The following is a 15,306-nucleotide window of genomic DNA, read 5'->3' as shown; positions in this document are numbered from 1 at the left end:
TTTCACATAAATAACACAAGGGAGAGTAAAATGTAATCATTTTCATTGATTTGCATGTTTATACTGGAAGCTATATGGAAGCTTAATGAAAAAATCTTATTTACATTCATATATCTTTACTAAAACATTTTCTTTGAATGAACAAGGTGTGCAAAAACTACTTCACTTCTTTTTTAGAAACCAGATGAAATAAATTATTACTGTGGAACTGAATTATTATTATTTTCAGGATAAGATTTGTTAAAGATAAATTAATATATTTCTGTCCTATTTACTTCACCCTAAACTGGGGTTCCCCTTCTGTCACTCACTCGACAGTGTGTCGATGTAGTGACACTTGGAGTCGCTCTTGAGAGCCACGAACACCTCAGATTTTTGACAAAAGGCCAGTGAGAATTGGCGAGTGGAATTTGCATGCCACTCCCTTGGACATACGGGTATAAAAGGAGCTGGCTCGCAACTACTCATTCAGATTTTTTCTTCGTAGCCGAGCGGTTGTACTATCAGCGAGCTGAATACTACTGCTGTTCCATTCACCTCTTAAGAAGTGTATGCTGTTGGATATACGGCGCATTTCCAGTGGCTTTCTCTCCTTCTGCACGACAAGTGCAGATTTTGCCCCTGGGCGCTTCGACAGCACTAAAAGGGTGTATATTCCTGCTAATGAGTATATTTTCTCTGTTAGAACACACACATTGACGTTGAACGTCTTTTTAAAGACGCGTCTTTATAAAGATGCCTTTCCGTCTTTGTGTGATTCCTGGATCACTAGTCCCAGAGAAAAGTACCTAAAATGGGCTTTAGTACCACCAGTGGGAAAGGCCCTATTTTATACAATGTACAGTAGATGTCAATGTATATGTCTCTCTATCCACCAATGGGTCCTTGGCCTGAAAAAATTTGAAGAGACCTGTTATAAACAAAAAAACACAAAAAAAGAAAAAAGAAAACAATCAAATATTTGCTGAATGGATTGTCCTGCTTTAGGTTATACTAGATATTTCAGCTCCACTGGAAAGTAACCTGACTTTCTTGGTGTTTTAGTTGGAGAAAGAACAAGCAAGACTGGAGGACAGTAATTGCAACGCTCCGGAGTTCATCAAAGTGAAGGAGAAGCTGAGACGAACATCATTTACAAGTTCTGGAGAGAAGGAGGTGTAAGGGTGTAGACAGACTGGATCCATATGTGCATATGTTTGTGCACAACCAGTAACATAGAGACCTGCTGCAGCTCCTAAACACCACCCACATGACTGTGCGTCTCTATTTCCTGACTCACACCAACAACACCATCACTTCTTTATGCAGCAGGTTAACAGAGAGCAGAGTACAAGAGCCTTTGTTACAGCTCCACATTACAAGGAAGTTGAGGCTCAAGGGTTTTTGAGAGACTGCAAGGAGAAAACAAGTGTTTGGTTTAGATTTGTTCATTTTACTGTATCTGCTCCAGATTGGATCTGATAAGTTAAAGATGAAGGTGCTTATGAGTTCTTGTTTGAATAGATGGATAGCTATGTTCTGGTTTATTCAAACAAGGTGAAAGGGTGAAAACAAGGTATAATGTGTTGTTTCAAAGTTAATAAATAGTCTTCTGACATTTATTGATCTCTAAACAGAGGCAGAACATTTAAGGTGTCAATTAGAGAAACATTTCATTATAACCAGACAAGTGATTGCTTATCTAACCGCCAAATGTTCATTGCCTAAATTTGAACATTGTCTCTAATACTTAACAATCAGCACTTGACACTTTTGAAAGAGAACCTAATGACTAAGATTATTTTCAGCCTTTCAAAGGTTTTGATTTGAAGCATAACTCTGAGACCATGAAACTGTGTGCAAGAGATCATTATTTTACAGCTCAAAAATGACAACCAGTAATTAAGAAACATTTTTAAAATTATGATTTTGTGAATGTTCACAAGTGAACCTTGATACAAAGCTAACATTCTAATTTGACACAACAGATAGTTAGAGCTGTGTAAAATAAGAGGGAAGTTGTCTGGTTTGGAAATGTTTGTGCTTACTCCAGTGCCTTTGTTAAAATAACAGAACAGGAGAGGCTGCCTGGCTGTTTCTGTGGTTCAAGCATTTCTGCATAGATTTTGTTTGTAATTTCATCTTTATGAAATGTACCCTAAAGCAAATAGCTGTTTGTGTCTGAAAGAAAAAGAATGGGGTTTACGTTCAGAAGATGGACTGCTTTAATCTTTGACTTAAATTGACCACTTAAAAAGAAAAATAATATGGGGCACTATGGAATGAACTGAGAGCAAGGATAAGTGCAAGGTTCAGAACATTCTCTCTCAGAAAATGATTTATTTGTTTCTAACATACGTTTTTTAAGACACACAAAAAAAATATTCTTGCATTTATTGGCTCCTAAAGCCAATGGAAAATACAACAATCAATGTATTACTTGGTTATGTACATATTCATATTTTCTGCCCTGCATTTAATTTAATGTTAATTTAATTTTGATGTTGTTACAGTTGATAACTGACTAAATATGGCAAAGTATAGGCTACTTGTATTTTCAGTAGCTTTAGCCATGACTATAAACAAAGTACTTACAAAAAACAAAAAACTAAAATAAAAAAAATAAAAAAGATGTATACATTGACTTTGTGGTCTCTTTTTACACTGTAATCTAAAGGAGCTATTTCTACCTGGCCTTGCTCTTAAAATTACATTTATTGCTGTAACCTAATATAGTCAGTTGTATACATTAAGTCATATTAAATACAAAGCCACATGAAGCACATTATGGTAGCACTTAATAATAAGGTTACATTTGTTAACATTTGTAAATGCATTAGGTATCATGAACTAACAATGCACAATTAATATTTTACAGGAATGATTAATGTTTGTTAATGTTCGTTAACAAAAATAAAATTGTTCATTGTTAGTTCATAGTGCATTCATTAATGTTAACATAACGTTTGTTAAAAGAAAGTGTATTATTACTGTATATGTTGAAAACAATAAATGATGTAGAAGTATTGTTTATTGTTAGTTCATGATAACTAATGTTTTTAACTAATGGTACATTTTAAAGTGTTACCCACATTATTTATTTTACCTGACCATTTTTATTTTTTATTTTTACAATGCACTAAAAGTAGAGGACTAATTGAAATTCATTTATTCCAGCCAAAACAATGAATTCTGCTTTTGCATAACACCTGCAAAGAAAAACATCTATATACATGCACCAGCAAGTTAACAATAAGCTATCAAATTCAGTTCGGTTATATTTAGTGCCAGCTCTATGTCTGCGGGGCTAGGTTTCCAGACTTCCTGCTTGTGGAATTTCACAAACTTCTAAAGTGAAACAGTGGAGAATAATGTGTGTGTCGTGAATTTTAAGTAGATACTATAAATGTGAAGTGGCATGATGCTACAGGTGGTCACATGGTCTGCTTCAGGGTTATCATGCTTGGTTTCACTTTAATGGGTCCTCGGTGGAGTTTTTCCACTGATGGAAAGTCTCCATGTGTGCCCTCCGTCCAGCTTCTCGATGGCTTCTTAATTAGAAGGACAAGTAATGCTATATCCTGAATCACAAGACCCTTTGTCCACAAAAACACACTATCCACCTCTAATCTGTTTAATCCCAAAGAATCTTCAGGATCCGATTTGTTGTGCTCTGGTAAACAAGGGCTAAATTGTTTGACGTGAGGCAGCTGTGAACCTGAACTGAGTGATGGCACACCTTAACTACAGGCAACACAACAGCCTGAACATGAACACAGTGAAAAACAAGGCTGTTTCAGGGGATGCTACAGGTACAAATGCAGACCTGGCCACAGCACAATGTATTTGTTATGAATCATTGATTTAATTCATTTTAATTTTCAATATATATATATATATATATATATATACAGGGTTGGGAGGGTAATATTTGAAATGTATTCCACTACAGATTACAGAATACATGCTGTAAAATGTAATTTGTAACGTATTCTGTTAGATTACTCAAGGTCAGTAACATATTCTAAATACTTTGGATTACTTCTTCAGCACTGGTAGATTTTTTCATTCGTTTTGACTGTAAAAACTCTCCCAGTACAGTAAGACAAAATGCACATGTTAAAAATATATTCTCTGAAAAACCTAAATATCTTATGCAGTGTTATTTCTAAAACCAGATTAATCAAATTGATCTTGTTTTAAGGATTTTTAGATATTTTTACAGGAAAACAATACAAAAATTATTATCAAGAATAAAATTTTTGCCCTAATATCAAAGGTCTTACTAGAAAAAAAGAAATTAACATCTAACATGAATTTTCTTGATAAAACAAATATGATCGTGCCTGGTAACATTTGCATGTAAAATGGCTAGAAATAGCATTTTATCTTAGCGTAAAGCTGACAATTTACACAAGGTTTATTTCTATTTCTTGTGCTCCAAACTTACTTCTCTGTCTGCTCGTATGAATGTAACACTTCATAAGAAAGTGTTTCACCGCTGTTCAAATGCACTTTAGATCGCATCATTTATATGTATAAATGTTTTTCATCTGAAAGGACTAAATATTAAATGAAACAAATGACAATAAAATGCAAAGTAATTTGTTCAGTAATCTACATACCTTTTGAATGTAACTGTATTCTAAATACCAATTATTTAAATTGTAGCTGTAGTGGAATATAGTTACTTATATTTTGTATTTTAAATACGTATTCCCGTTACATGTATTTCGTTACTCCCCAACCCTGTATATATATATATATATATATATATATATATATGAAATGTTTGTTCTTATTAGCTTCGCATGAATTTCACATGTTGAGTTCAAGACAAAACGTAGCTTTAAAAAAAAAATATATATATATATATATATATATATATATATATATATATATATATTTTTTTTTTTTTTTTTTTTTTTTTTTAAAGCTACGTTTTGTCTTGAACTCAACATGTGAAATTCATGCGAAGCTGATAAGAACAAACATTTTGCCATTACCAGCTAGGATGAAATGTTAAGTGCATGGCAGAGAGGTAAGCCAGTTTAAAAAAAAAAAAATTATTATTAATACAAGCTCACATTTTTCTGTCATAATTTACTCACCCTGATGTCTTTCCAAACCCATATGACTTTCTTTCTTATACGGAACTCAAAAGAGTGTTTCAATGAAAATGCCCTCCATCTTTTCAATACAGTTTTAGTGGATAGTGTCTCACATTATTTAGCGAAAATCTTATGGGCCCATTTTAAGAGCGCTAGCGCTAAGTGCAGCGCTATATGATATAAGTGAAAAGTCAGTGGGCATGGCCATCTGGTTGTCTGTTGTTGTGTGCGCAAATCACTAAAGGGCTGGGTCAAGTGCAATTTAATTCTGAGGTTCTTCTCTGGATTTGCACCATCTGTGTCCTATTCTATAGTCCATTCCCTGTCAAGCACCAATGATATAAACAAAGACAACACATTCATAAGAAGTTGGTAGTGTAAATGGTCTGTAGGCAATTAATTAGAAGAACAGAAATATGGACTTATGTTCTTTTGTGTATTAACTGTGCCATTGTTGAATGTCAGGCATACTTCTATTCCTTTTATATGCATTGAAAATTTGGTTATTGTCAGGATTTGGATGCAGGCTCCACTAAATTATAGAGAATGTGAGTATTATTAATAGTTTTGATATAATGACACACAAATCATGGCTAGTATTAACAGTTATTGTATCAGCCTTCCAGGTTAAGCTGTGGATATTTGCACGCACATCACTTCAACCGGTCGATTTTGCTTTAAAAATTAAAGGTGGAGTAAGTGATTCCTGAGAAAGACTGTTGATATTTGAACTCAACAGCCAAACAAACACACTCAAACAAACAGAGATATTCATGGAATTGGACGAAAAGTTTCTTGGATTATACTCCACCTTTAAATTCATTTATTGAAACAAAAAAATTAAACCAAAAATATTTCTAAATTCACATTACATTTCAAACTAAATGAAAATATAATTAAAATAATGAAGTGATCAAAATCTAACATATTCACCTCCCCAAATCCAAAAATGTTATCCTCTCCAACTTCTTTCACCAGCCTCTTTTGCAGTGACTTAAAAATCACTTTACGACAACAGGTGGAAAAGTATTAATACAAATTAGATCATAAATACAATTGTAAATAAACATAATAATAATAATAATTGAAAAACAAACCATGAACTCCTGAAGGTTTTACACAAATATAAAGTTTTGTTCCTAATAATTTGATGTTCCACTATATTTTTAGAGTTTGGACATGGAATTTATGACATCCTGCTGATGGAATCTCCAAACCGTAAATGCAGGAACTGATTTTAGACTTTGCGCTGAGAATAGAGGTGCCTCTCAAACATCTTAGTGCACTTCATTTACATACAATACACCTACAGTTTGCGCGCATACACCCACATATAGTGCAGACAATTCCACCCACACCCAATTGAAAGAAAATTTTGCTCATTCAGTCAACTCTCGAAACTCATGAATATGGGATGACGTCACGCAAGGCTGTTGCACGTATCACTGTATTTAGCCCGTTCATGAAAATAGAGCCCGATAAGTGCTATGTACTGTAAACTTGTACCATAACACTTCGGATAATGTAATGTAAAATGACACATCTTCACATAAAACCTGCTTCTTGTGTCTCTTGATATGATCTGCCCTGTGACCAGTGTTTACTTCTCACGGTTTCTGATATCACCTAAAGCAATGCAGTTCTTTGCCCAGTGTTGGGTAAACTGTGCTAAGGTTTATGTAAATTTAAATTCCTCCCTCGGTCCAGTTCCATGTGTTTAGTGTGGATGCTGAAGGCCACACCCCTCTGAGACACTGCTGTTGTTGTTGATGCTGCTGTGGGAGGGGCTTGACTCTCAGGTATGGTACAAAGCAGCAGGAGTCAGACTTTGTGCTCAGAGCTGAGATGAGAAATGGGGCCACACAGACAGGTGATTCTAATGCTACTCATCCTGATGTTTGTGACCTACATCTGTGAAGCAGGTATGGGAGGCTTAAGCCACTCACTCTTTTCCTTTTCCATAACACTTAACTATTTTCTGATAATGAATTGACAATTTAGAGTTTGTAGTATAGATATATGGCCTATCTATCAAAAACATTTTAACCACTGGACTTCATTTATGGTTCTCTAAAACTCACATTTTAATTAATAATAATAATAAATAATAATAATAATAATAATAAGTAAAAGTAGAAAAGTAAAGGACAAACAGCAAACAAGTGGCCAGCATACAACGGAACTCCTTGGTTGAATGAATGGCCAGAGTGTGCAGAGCTGTAATATAAACAAAGGGTGGCTTCACTGAAAAAGTTAAAATACACTGTAGTTATGATTTGCTACATAATTCCCATTCTTCCATTTTTGTTATTTCACAGTTTTGATGACTTAACTAGGATTCTAAAGTATGGAATATAGTACTATTATTGCACGAGTAGACATGTCCAAACTTTCAACTGGTATTAATTAAATATTGTAGCAAAATGTTGGTACAAAGGAAAAATATTTAGATAAACTGCTAATTGCAGTTCAATCATAGTACTAGTTTGCTTTTAAGCACATTAATCATATCATTATATGTATTATATAATAATAAAGTAATTAATAATACTATAATTATAATTAATTTACAGTATATTATACACTTTATTAATTATATAATTCGCTAATTGAATTACATTTGTTAATACTGGAGAAGAAGGACATAAACACTTTAAACTGTAGACAATGAAAGTTTAGAATAATTATATCTTGTACACGCTCAAAATATAGGGTATAGCCAATGTATACCTGTAGTTTGTCGCTTCTAGATTGCAGAAGATTCCTAAACTGATAATGTGATTTCTTTGAGCATTTTTTATTACAGCACTGCTCCGGAAGTCTTCCGCAGTGGACTTTCTGAGATCTGGACGAGAGAGGCGTGCAGTGAGATGTCAAAACGGTGGCTGCAGCTCAGAAGACAGTGAGGCAGAAGAGCTACTGGAGGCCAACTCAGATTATGTGAGTCGACCGCAAAGCACATGAAGGAAAAGCTCACTGCAGCTATCTGTGACAGTGTCTTAGATAGCAGACACCAACATATTAAAATCAATAGTAAGCACCAATGGGGTTACGATCAATCTCAGCTCAGTTTTCATGCCTTTTAGTAACATAATCTAAGTAATTTAGTGACTTGATGCACTGAGACAGGCAGAAAATTTGAAGTGGTGAATTGTATTGTTTTATTGTCAAATATTATTAGTTAAACAAGCAGATTTAATGTGATGTATTTTCTTTGTCACATATCAGGAGCAAGACAACTCAAAGATGTTCTTTAATGGTGGAGCTCAATCTGGGGTAAACATGGTAAGACTTTTTCATGCAGTTCCCCCAAAAAGTATTTGGACACTTTTAAACACTTAACATATGTCACGCAAAATGTCTAAATGTTATTGCATCAGATGCAAAATATCAAAGCAAGTGGGCTTTGAAAACAAAGGATGCTAGACCTTTTCTCCAAAATATTCACTGCCATTTTAGCAATTACTTTTGGTAACAAGGTGTGGCTGTTCACACACATTAACTTTGGACATATTCAACAAAGTTTAACAGAAAGTGTCCAAACACTTTTTATTTTTATTTTTACTTTTGAAAAAAAAAAAAAAAAAAAAAAAAACCTAGCAAACTTATTTTTGTGAAATGTTTTTCTTTTTTTGTGCTATATTTAATATCATATGTTTGATATTATGTTATATAATGCAAAGGCATTCATACATTTTTAAGTGTGGCATAGTATCCAAATAAATTTTTTGGGTCACTGTATTTAAATAACCTCCTTGATAGTGTAATGAAATGTATGTGCCATTCTATTTATGTGTCATTCCATGTCTTTATTTATGAATGGATACTGTTCCCTGGTTGAGAGGCTGTACTGCATGTTCAATTAGTCGATTACATCTCTCCATTGATAACATGTAAAGTGGAATGTAACTCATGTAACTCAATCTATGCATTTGGGGCTTCTCTGTTCTTCTTTCTCTACACCCACCTTTCACCTCTCAGAGGCCTGACAGTGAGCCTCAAGGAGAGGGCTCAGGTATGTAGCCCAGCGCCGGATGGCTCAAGGGCTGCGAGTATCCGCACAGCAGGGGAGACAGAGAATGCCTGAAGGGCTTCACTGTACTGCACAACTGGATACAAGCACAGGTGCTCCAACATGATATTTTAATAATCTAATAGGACAATTGGTATTACAAATGAGAACCCTAAAGTGTTTTGGAATGTTGAATTTTTGCAAATGTGTAGAAAAGTAGGCTCAAAATTATGACTCAATTTGAATGGAAAAGTTTCTCTTGTAATTCTAACATGGATGTGGTGATGCCAACCTTGGTGTTTTATTACGAATGCTGCTGCTGAAAGTCTTTACCTTTTGACACTATAGTCATGGTGCTAAACTGACATTATTCATTTTAGAGGACAGTATTTAGACAGTATACATATGTAATGAATGAACCTCACAAAATGTACCTTCACTAACAAAAAATAGCCAAAACTTGTAACGGAACTACCGTAGTTTTTTGGACATAGTACCATGGTACAGATATGGTATTCTGTTTAGTACCTTGGAGTACTATGTAAATATCATGATACAAGAATATGGAAATCATTCGATATCAAACTCCTTACACAACAATTTGTCATTAAACAAAAATTGTCTTTTTTTTTTTCTTCACAAAAAGGTACCTTTTTTTTTTTTTTTAACTACACTGTAAAAAAAGAAAATGTGCTAATAATTTGTTGGATAATTACTATCAAAATACACAACAAACAAACAAAATATTACATTGTAGTATGGAGAATAATGTGTGTGTTGTGAATATAGGTTATTATAGTATAGGTTATTCTTTGAAATGCCTTAATGTACCTTTTAAATACAATACCATGGTATTTGGTAATCATTCAGTACCATGCCGTACAGTGCTTTTTGTAGGTTGGGTGGTTTTAGATCTGTGTTGCTGTATCTGTCTACTTATCAAAACCTATTACAACACAACATATAATATTTCTCATGTTGGATTCTTTGCTATGTTTAGCATAAAAATATTTTTTAATTTGTTCTTCTATTTTTCTACTATTTTCACTAGCTTACTTGTTCTATAAAGTGCTTCCAATTAATTTCTTATGCAAATGTGCAAATTATATAATAAATACTGTTTATAAAGATGAACACACTGAAATAAAGATGAACTGCCTTATACTGTAAATAGATCACAAATGTCCTTTTTTCTGCTTTGTCTCAATATTTGAAGAAAAAAAATGTCAGCATTTCTGTTGATTTATGTAGTTTGCTCAAAGATACACAAAATGTTGTTTTAGCCATGCAATTATATGGTAAACAGCATTACTGCATCCTTGCTGGAACTGTTCAGGCAGAAAATTATGTATTATGTAACAGTAATATCTTGGCCAAAGGCACAGTCTTGAGTTTGTTTGTTTGTTTGTTTGTTTTTTCATAATGTCAAAATAGTTCAAAACATAGTTTTTTTAAGGATTTAAGTGCTATCATAAAGAGGGAGAACAAGATGACATGAAGCTTGTCGGGTCAGTTTCCATTGGAGTCAGAGAGTAAAAAAGATTAAACTCTACTTTATGCTGTAAAATAGTGAGGTAAAAAAAAAGTTTTTTACATGAAAAATATATTTTAAGTTTTAATATATGTATTATAATTTAGTATATATTTTAATATATTTAAAATAAGATATATGTATAAATAGCCTTTACTTTTTAGCTTGTGTAACCAACATCGATCACTAGGGGTCCTCCACCTTCTCTGCCTGAGAAATACAGTAGTATTTTAAGCTGCACCAGAGCCCTTCTAAGGTGCTCTAGCTACAAGCTAATAGCCTAAAATGTTTCAGTGTGTTGAATAAACAGCTTTTGTGAGGACACAGCTCAAATTGACCGCCTTCCCGCTAATATTCAACATGTTTTACACTAAACAATCCCTTTTGAATGAACTATGTGTGGAGTATTCCTGTTTCTGAAGAGAAGACACTGACATTTTTCCGAAAGGTAGTTGTCACTTTACGGCTCTCCCCATTCATTTGTATAGGATCCGCAAACGGTGACTTACTGTCGTAACACACTACTTGATGTTATGCTCGCTACAATAATAAAGCAATCTCTGGCTGCACTACGGAACTTTGTGATTTCTAGCGACATCTGTGGTTGAAACTTGAAATTGCAAGCAACTTGCGGAAGAACACTTTAAGTGAGTTATGTTACGGCCAGTGTTACCATGTCCGCTTATTATGAGTGACTTTGGGCTTATTATTTCAGGAAGTCGCTTTTAAATAAGGGAAATTGTGGGTTGTGGTTTTGTTTCCAGAGTACAGTTGTGTTTTTTGGCTTGCTGATGCTTGTGCTTCCAGAGCACAATATACTGCGACCCACCACTAATAGCAGCTGCCGCATAACCCCACCTACTTTTCAAACAGTGCTCTCAAGTGCATCAGTTGTGTCAAACACACTCCCAGTTGAAGACGAACATGCAGCGGAATTCCGCAATGACGGCGCGGTCTTTTAAAGTCACTGATTGGTTAAACAGATATAATGCATTAATACAGATTTGATTCGACCACAGTTTGACGGAGAAGAAGACCTGAAATTAAAATGATTTTATTCAATCCTTAGTTTGTGATCACATTTGTTTTCAGCGGGTTTATTACAGATAAAATCAGGGTTCCCACCCTTTTTGACCTATGCATTTCCATGTGTTTTCCTCATTCAAAATAACAGACACAAAAGAACGATTCTCTGACAAATGAGACATAGTGGATTTCAAATTACTCTACAGACGAGCATTTTCAAACTCATTAAATATTTAGCCTAGAGAAAAATTAGAATATTCATTGTGTTAATTATAGACTTTTAATATTTTAAGCAATATGACCTTGTTTCGTGTCTTTATGAACTCCAGAGAAACATGTGAGATTTATTAAAATGAGTTAAGATGGAAAGTTGTATATGTGAAATAATAGTTTTGAGGAATTTGTTTACTACGGTTACATTTATTGAAATACCTTATTTATATTCTGTCTATCCTATGATTGATCTTTCTATGCTGATAAATGTCATTTAGATCATAATTCTAACACCTAAATAAAAAATAGGGTCGCTTATTTTAGCTTGTTTTGGTGAGGCAATTTGCTTATTTTGGGCTTGTTTCTCTTTCAAGATCTGGCAACACTGGTTACAGCACTCTTCTGATAAATGAATCTCATGGTTTGAGAACAGGGTACTTTCCTCTATCACCAGCAGTTTCCAGTATATTTTAATATGATTATTCTACACAATTGTACTAACCTTTTTATTTTTATATTAGGCTATTTTATTGTATTTTTTTATTTTATTTTATAAGTCAGTAAAGGCAAGATGCCAAACAAACAGAGACGGCAGAAAATTAAAGAAAAGTTGAAGAAGGAGGCAGGCAGCGAAAGGGACATTTTCTCTATCAACTTGGGTGAAAAAAGGTGAGGTAATATGAGACTGATAGTCGCAAAAAGGCTCATTCATCATATGTGTATAAAGAGTCAGCCTAGTCTTATACATACAGGGTTGGGAGGGTTACTTTTGAAATGTATTCCACTACAGATTACAGAATACATGTTGTAAAATGTAATTTGTAACGTATTCCATTAGATTACTCAAGGTCAGTAATGTATTCTAAATACTCTGAAATACTTCTTCAGCACTGGTAGATGTTTTCACTTGTTTTGACTATAAAAACTCTGTCAGTACAGTAAGACAAAATATACAAGTTAAAAATACATTCTTTGAAAAACCTACAGTTGCAATTGAAATTATTCAACCCCCCCAAGACAGTAAGGATTTACAAAGGTAAGCTTTTCTGATGACCCAGAATTGTTTAACTTTACATTTATATCAGTTGAGTGACACATTCAAAGTCATAGTGTGAATATATAACCTAATATTTCTAAATAGCAGGATTATTTTTTTAAATACAGCCATGTCATTATTATTCAACCCCTATTACATGTAGCTGTAATTGTTTTAAAACAAAATTAAGTCATCAATCTGCAATGGCACTTATTTAAGTTTTAAAATGTAAGTTTAGCGTTGTAAGCAAAAATGTATTTCTATGCAGAAAATGCAATTAAAAATAAGCTGTCTAAAAAGCTGATAGAGGAGATTATTTCATTACACAAGAAAGGTCATGGCTAAAAGTACATTTCCAAGGCACTTCAATTTCCAATAGACAAAGTTGGCAGCACCATTCATACATTTTTTTTAAATATGGTACAATAGCAACCTTCTTGGGGTGTGGAAGAAAGCAAAACTTCACCAAGGGAAATGTTGACTTGAATATTCAAGAAGTAATTAGGAAAGACCTGTGGAGTCCTGGAAGAAGGTTTTATAGATGTATGACACTAAACTGAAAATGAGTTTTAGACCCATGGGTCAGCAGTACATCTGGAGTAAGATGACAAGGTGATGACAAGAACGACACCATCCCCACAGTCAAGCATGGAGGTGGGTCAGTCCTGTTATGGGGGTGTTTTGCGGCTGCAGGAAACGGCTATCCTGACTATGTGACTGACACCATGGATTCTTTCAGGTATCAGGCCATTTTGGCATGAAAAATGTGATGCCTTCAATGTGTAAATTGAAGCTCGGTAATCACTGGAATTTCCAGCAAGACAATAACACCAAGGATACATCCAAGTTGTCCAAAATCTGGTTCAGGGATAGGTCATGGAATGTCCTTAAATGGCCCTTTCAGTCCATCATTAAAATCCCATTGCAAACCTTTGTTGGGATTTCAAGGAAGCAGTGGCAGCACAGAAACCAAAGAATGCCAATGAGCGGGAAGCTTTTGCTCATGAGAAATGTGTAAAAATTCTAATAGAGAGGTGTCCGAAGCCTGAGAGCACTTACCTGAAACATTTATTTGTTGTTATTAAGGATAAAGGATGCTCAACAAATGATTGACTTTGGGGGTTGAATATTTTTGACATGACATTTATGGAGAGAATTAGTTATTTTTTATTTTAAAATTTGGGTAAACTGAACTCTTTGTTCTCAAAATCACTCAAATGTGTATTAAAAACTTAATTTGACTGTTTACTGAGGTTTTAGTTGATGTGTTTTAATTCATATCACCAGAATGTATTGCTGGTCAGTGGGGTTGAATAATTTCGATTGCAACTGTATATATATATATAGTGTAACTTGCCCCTTGTTAACTAATATGGTAAATTTTGTCCTGTAGACTAACATAGCCTACAAAAATAGGCTAATGCCTAATATTGTGATATATTCATTAAAATCTCAATTTATCTATTTAAAATGAAATTTAGAAAGCAAAATTGACCAGCCAGAGATGCATGTTGTTGAGGAAGGAAAGAGAGAAGAGATTGAAGATGGAGAGAAAGAGAGAGAAGTAAGAGAACAGTCAGAGATGCATGTTGAGGAGGGAGAGAGAGAATAGGTGGAATCTGACCTGGGACAAGAAGCTGAAAAGGAAGCACCAGATACACAAATTGATGAAAAAAGAAAGTGTAACGGGGGGATTAAAATGGAAGGAGGAGGCGGGAACCGGCTTAACAATAAAAGTAATATTTAATGAAAAAGACATAAACATAAACACACACACGGCAGCTGTGTGTTGCTCTCTCTCTCTCTCGAACTGCCACATCCGACTGATTAGCCCGATTGGGGGCCGGGCGTGTGCACTTACAGCCCAGCTCCACTGCTCCAGGCGGCCGGCAGCGAGCCCCTCCTCCCCTTGCAGACGGCGGCCGTTCCTCTGACCCCTCTGCATTCTGGCAGCCGGTAGCGAGCCCCTCCACACCTGGCAGTGGCTCCACCACTCCAGGCAGTCGGCAGCGAGCCCCTCCTCCCCTCGCGGATGACGGCCGTTCCTCCGTGTCCAGGCAGCCGGCATCGGTGACTCTGTTCCCCGGCGGATGGCCGCGGCTGCTCTTTTGGGTGGACGGCAGTGGCGAGGACTCCACGACAGCACATCCCTCCTCCTTCCCGGGTTTCAGCACCAATGTAACAGGGGGGATTAAAATGGAAAGGAGGAGGCAAGAACCGGCTGAACAATAAAAGTAATATTTAATGAAATCTTAAACAAAAAGACACAAACATAAACACACTGCGTGTGGCTCTCTCTCTCGAATTGCCACATCCGACTCGTCTTTATCCCTCTCCTCTGCTGATTAGCCCGACTGGGGGCCAGGAGTGCGCACTCACAGCCTGGCCCCACCCTACT

The 15,306-nt window shown here is 35.2% G+C and overlaps 1 protein-coding gene across 2 annotated transcripts in view; it reads left to right on the top strand.

The window, feature by feature from the left end:
- The window catches only part of LOC127427953 (protein FAM107B-like), a 59,314-nt gene extending 56,699 nt beyond the window's left edge, over nucleotides 1-2,615 (top strand). For both annotated transcript variants that reach the window (XM_051675928.1, XM_051675929.1), the window contains one exon: nucleotides 1,045-2,615. In XM_051675928.1, coding sequence (XP_051531888.1) covers nucleotides 1,045-1,161 — 117 coding nt within the window. In that variant the 3' untranslated portion in view covers nucleotides 1,162-2,615. The remainder of the gene's footprint in view (nucleotides 1-1,044) is intronic.
- Nucleotides 2,616-15,306: the final 12,691 nt, after the last annotated feature.

Source organism: Myxocyprinus asiaticus, chromosome 37 (genome assembly GCF_019703515.2).
Source record: "Myxocyprinus asiaticus isolate MX2 ecotype Aquarium Trade chromosome 37, UBuf_Myxa_2, whole genome shotgun sequence".
Classification (NCBI taxonomy): domain Eukaryota; kingdom Metazoa; phylum Chordata; class Actinopteri; order Cypriniformes; family Catostomidae; genus Myxocyprinus; species Myxocyprinus asiaticus.
The sequence above is the reverse complement of the archived record's forward strand: the minus strand, read 5'-3'. Positions and strand labels throughout refer to the sequence as shown.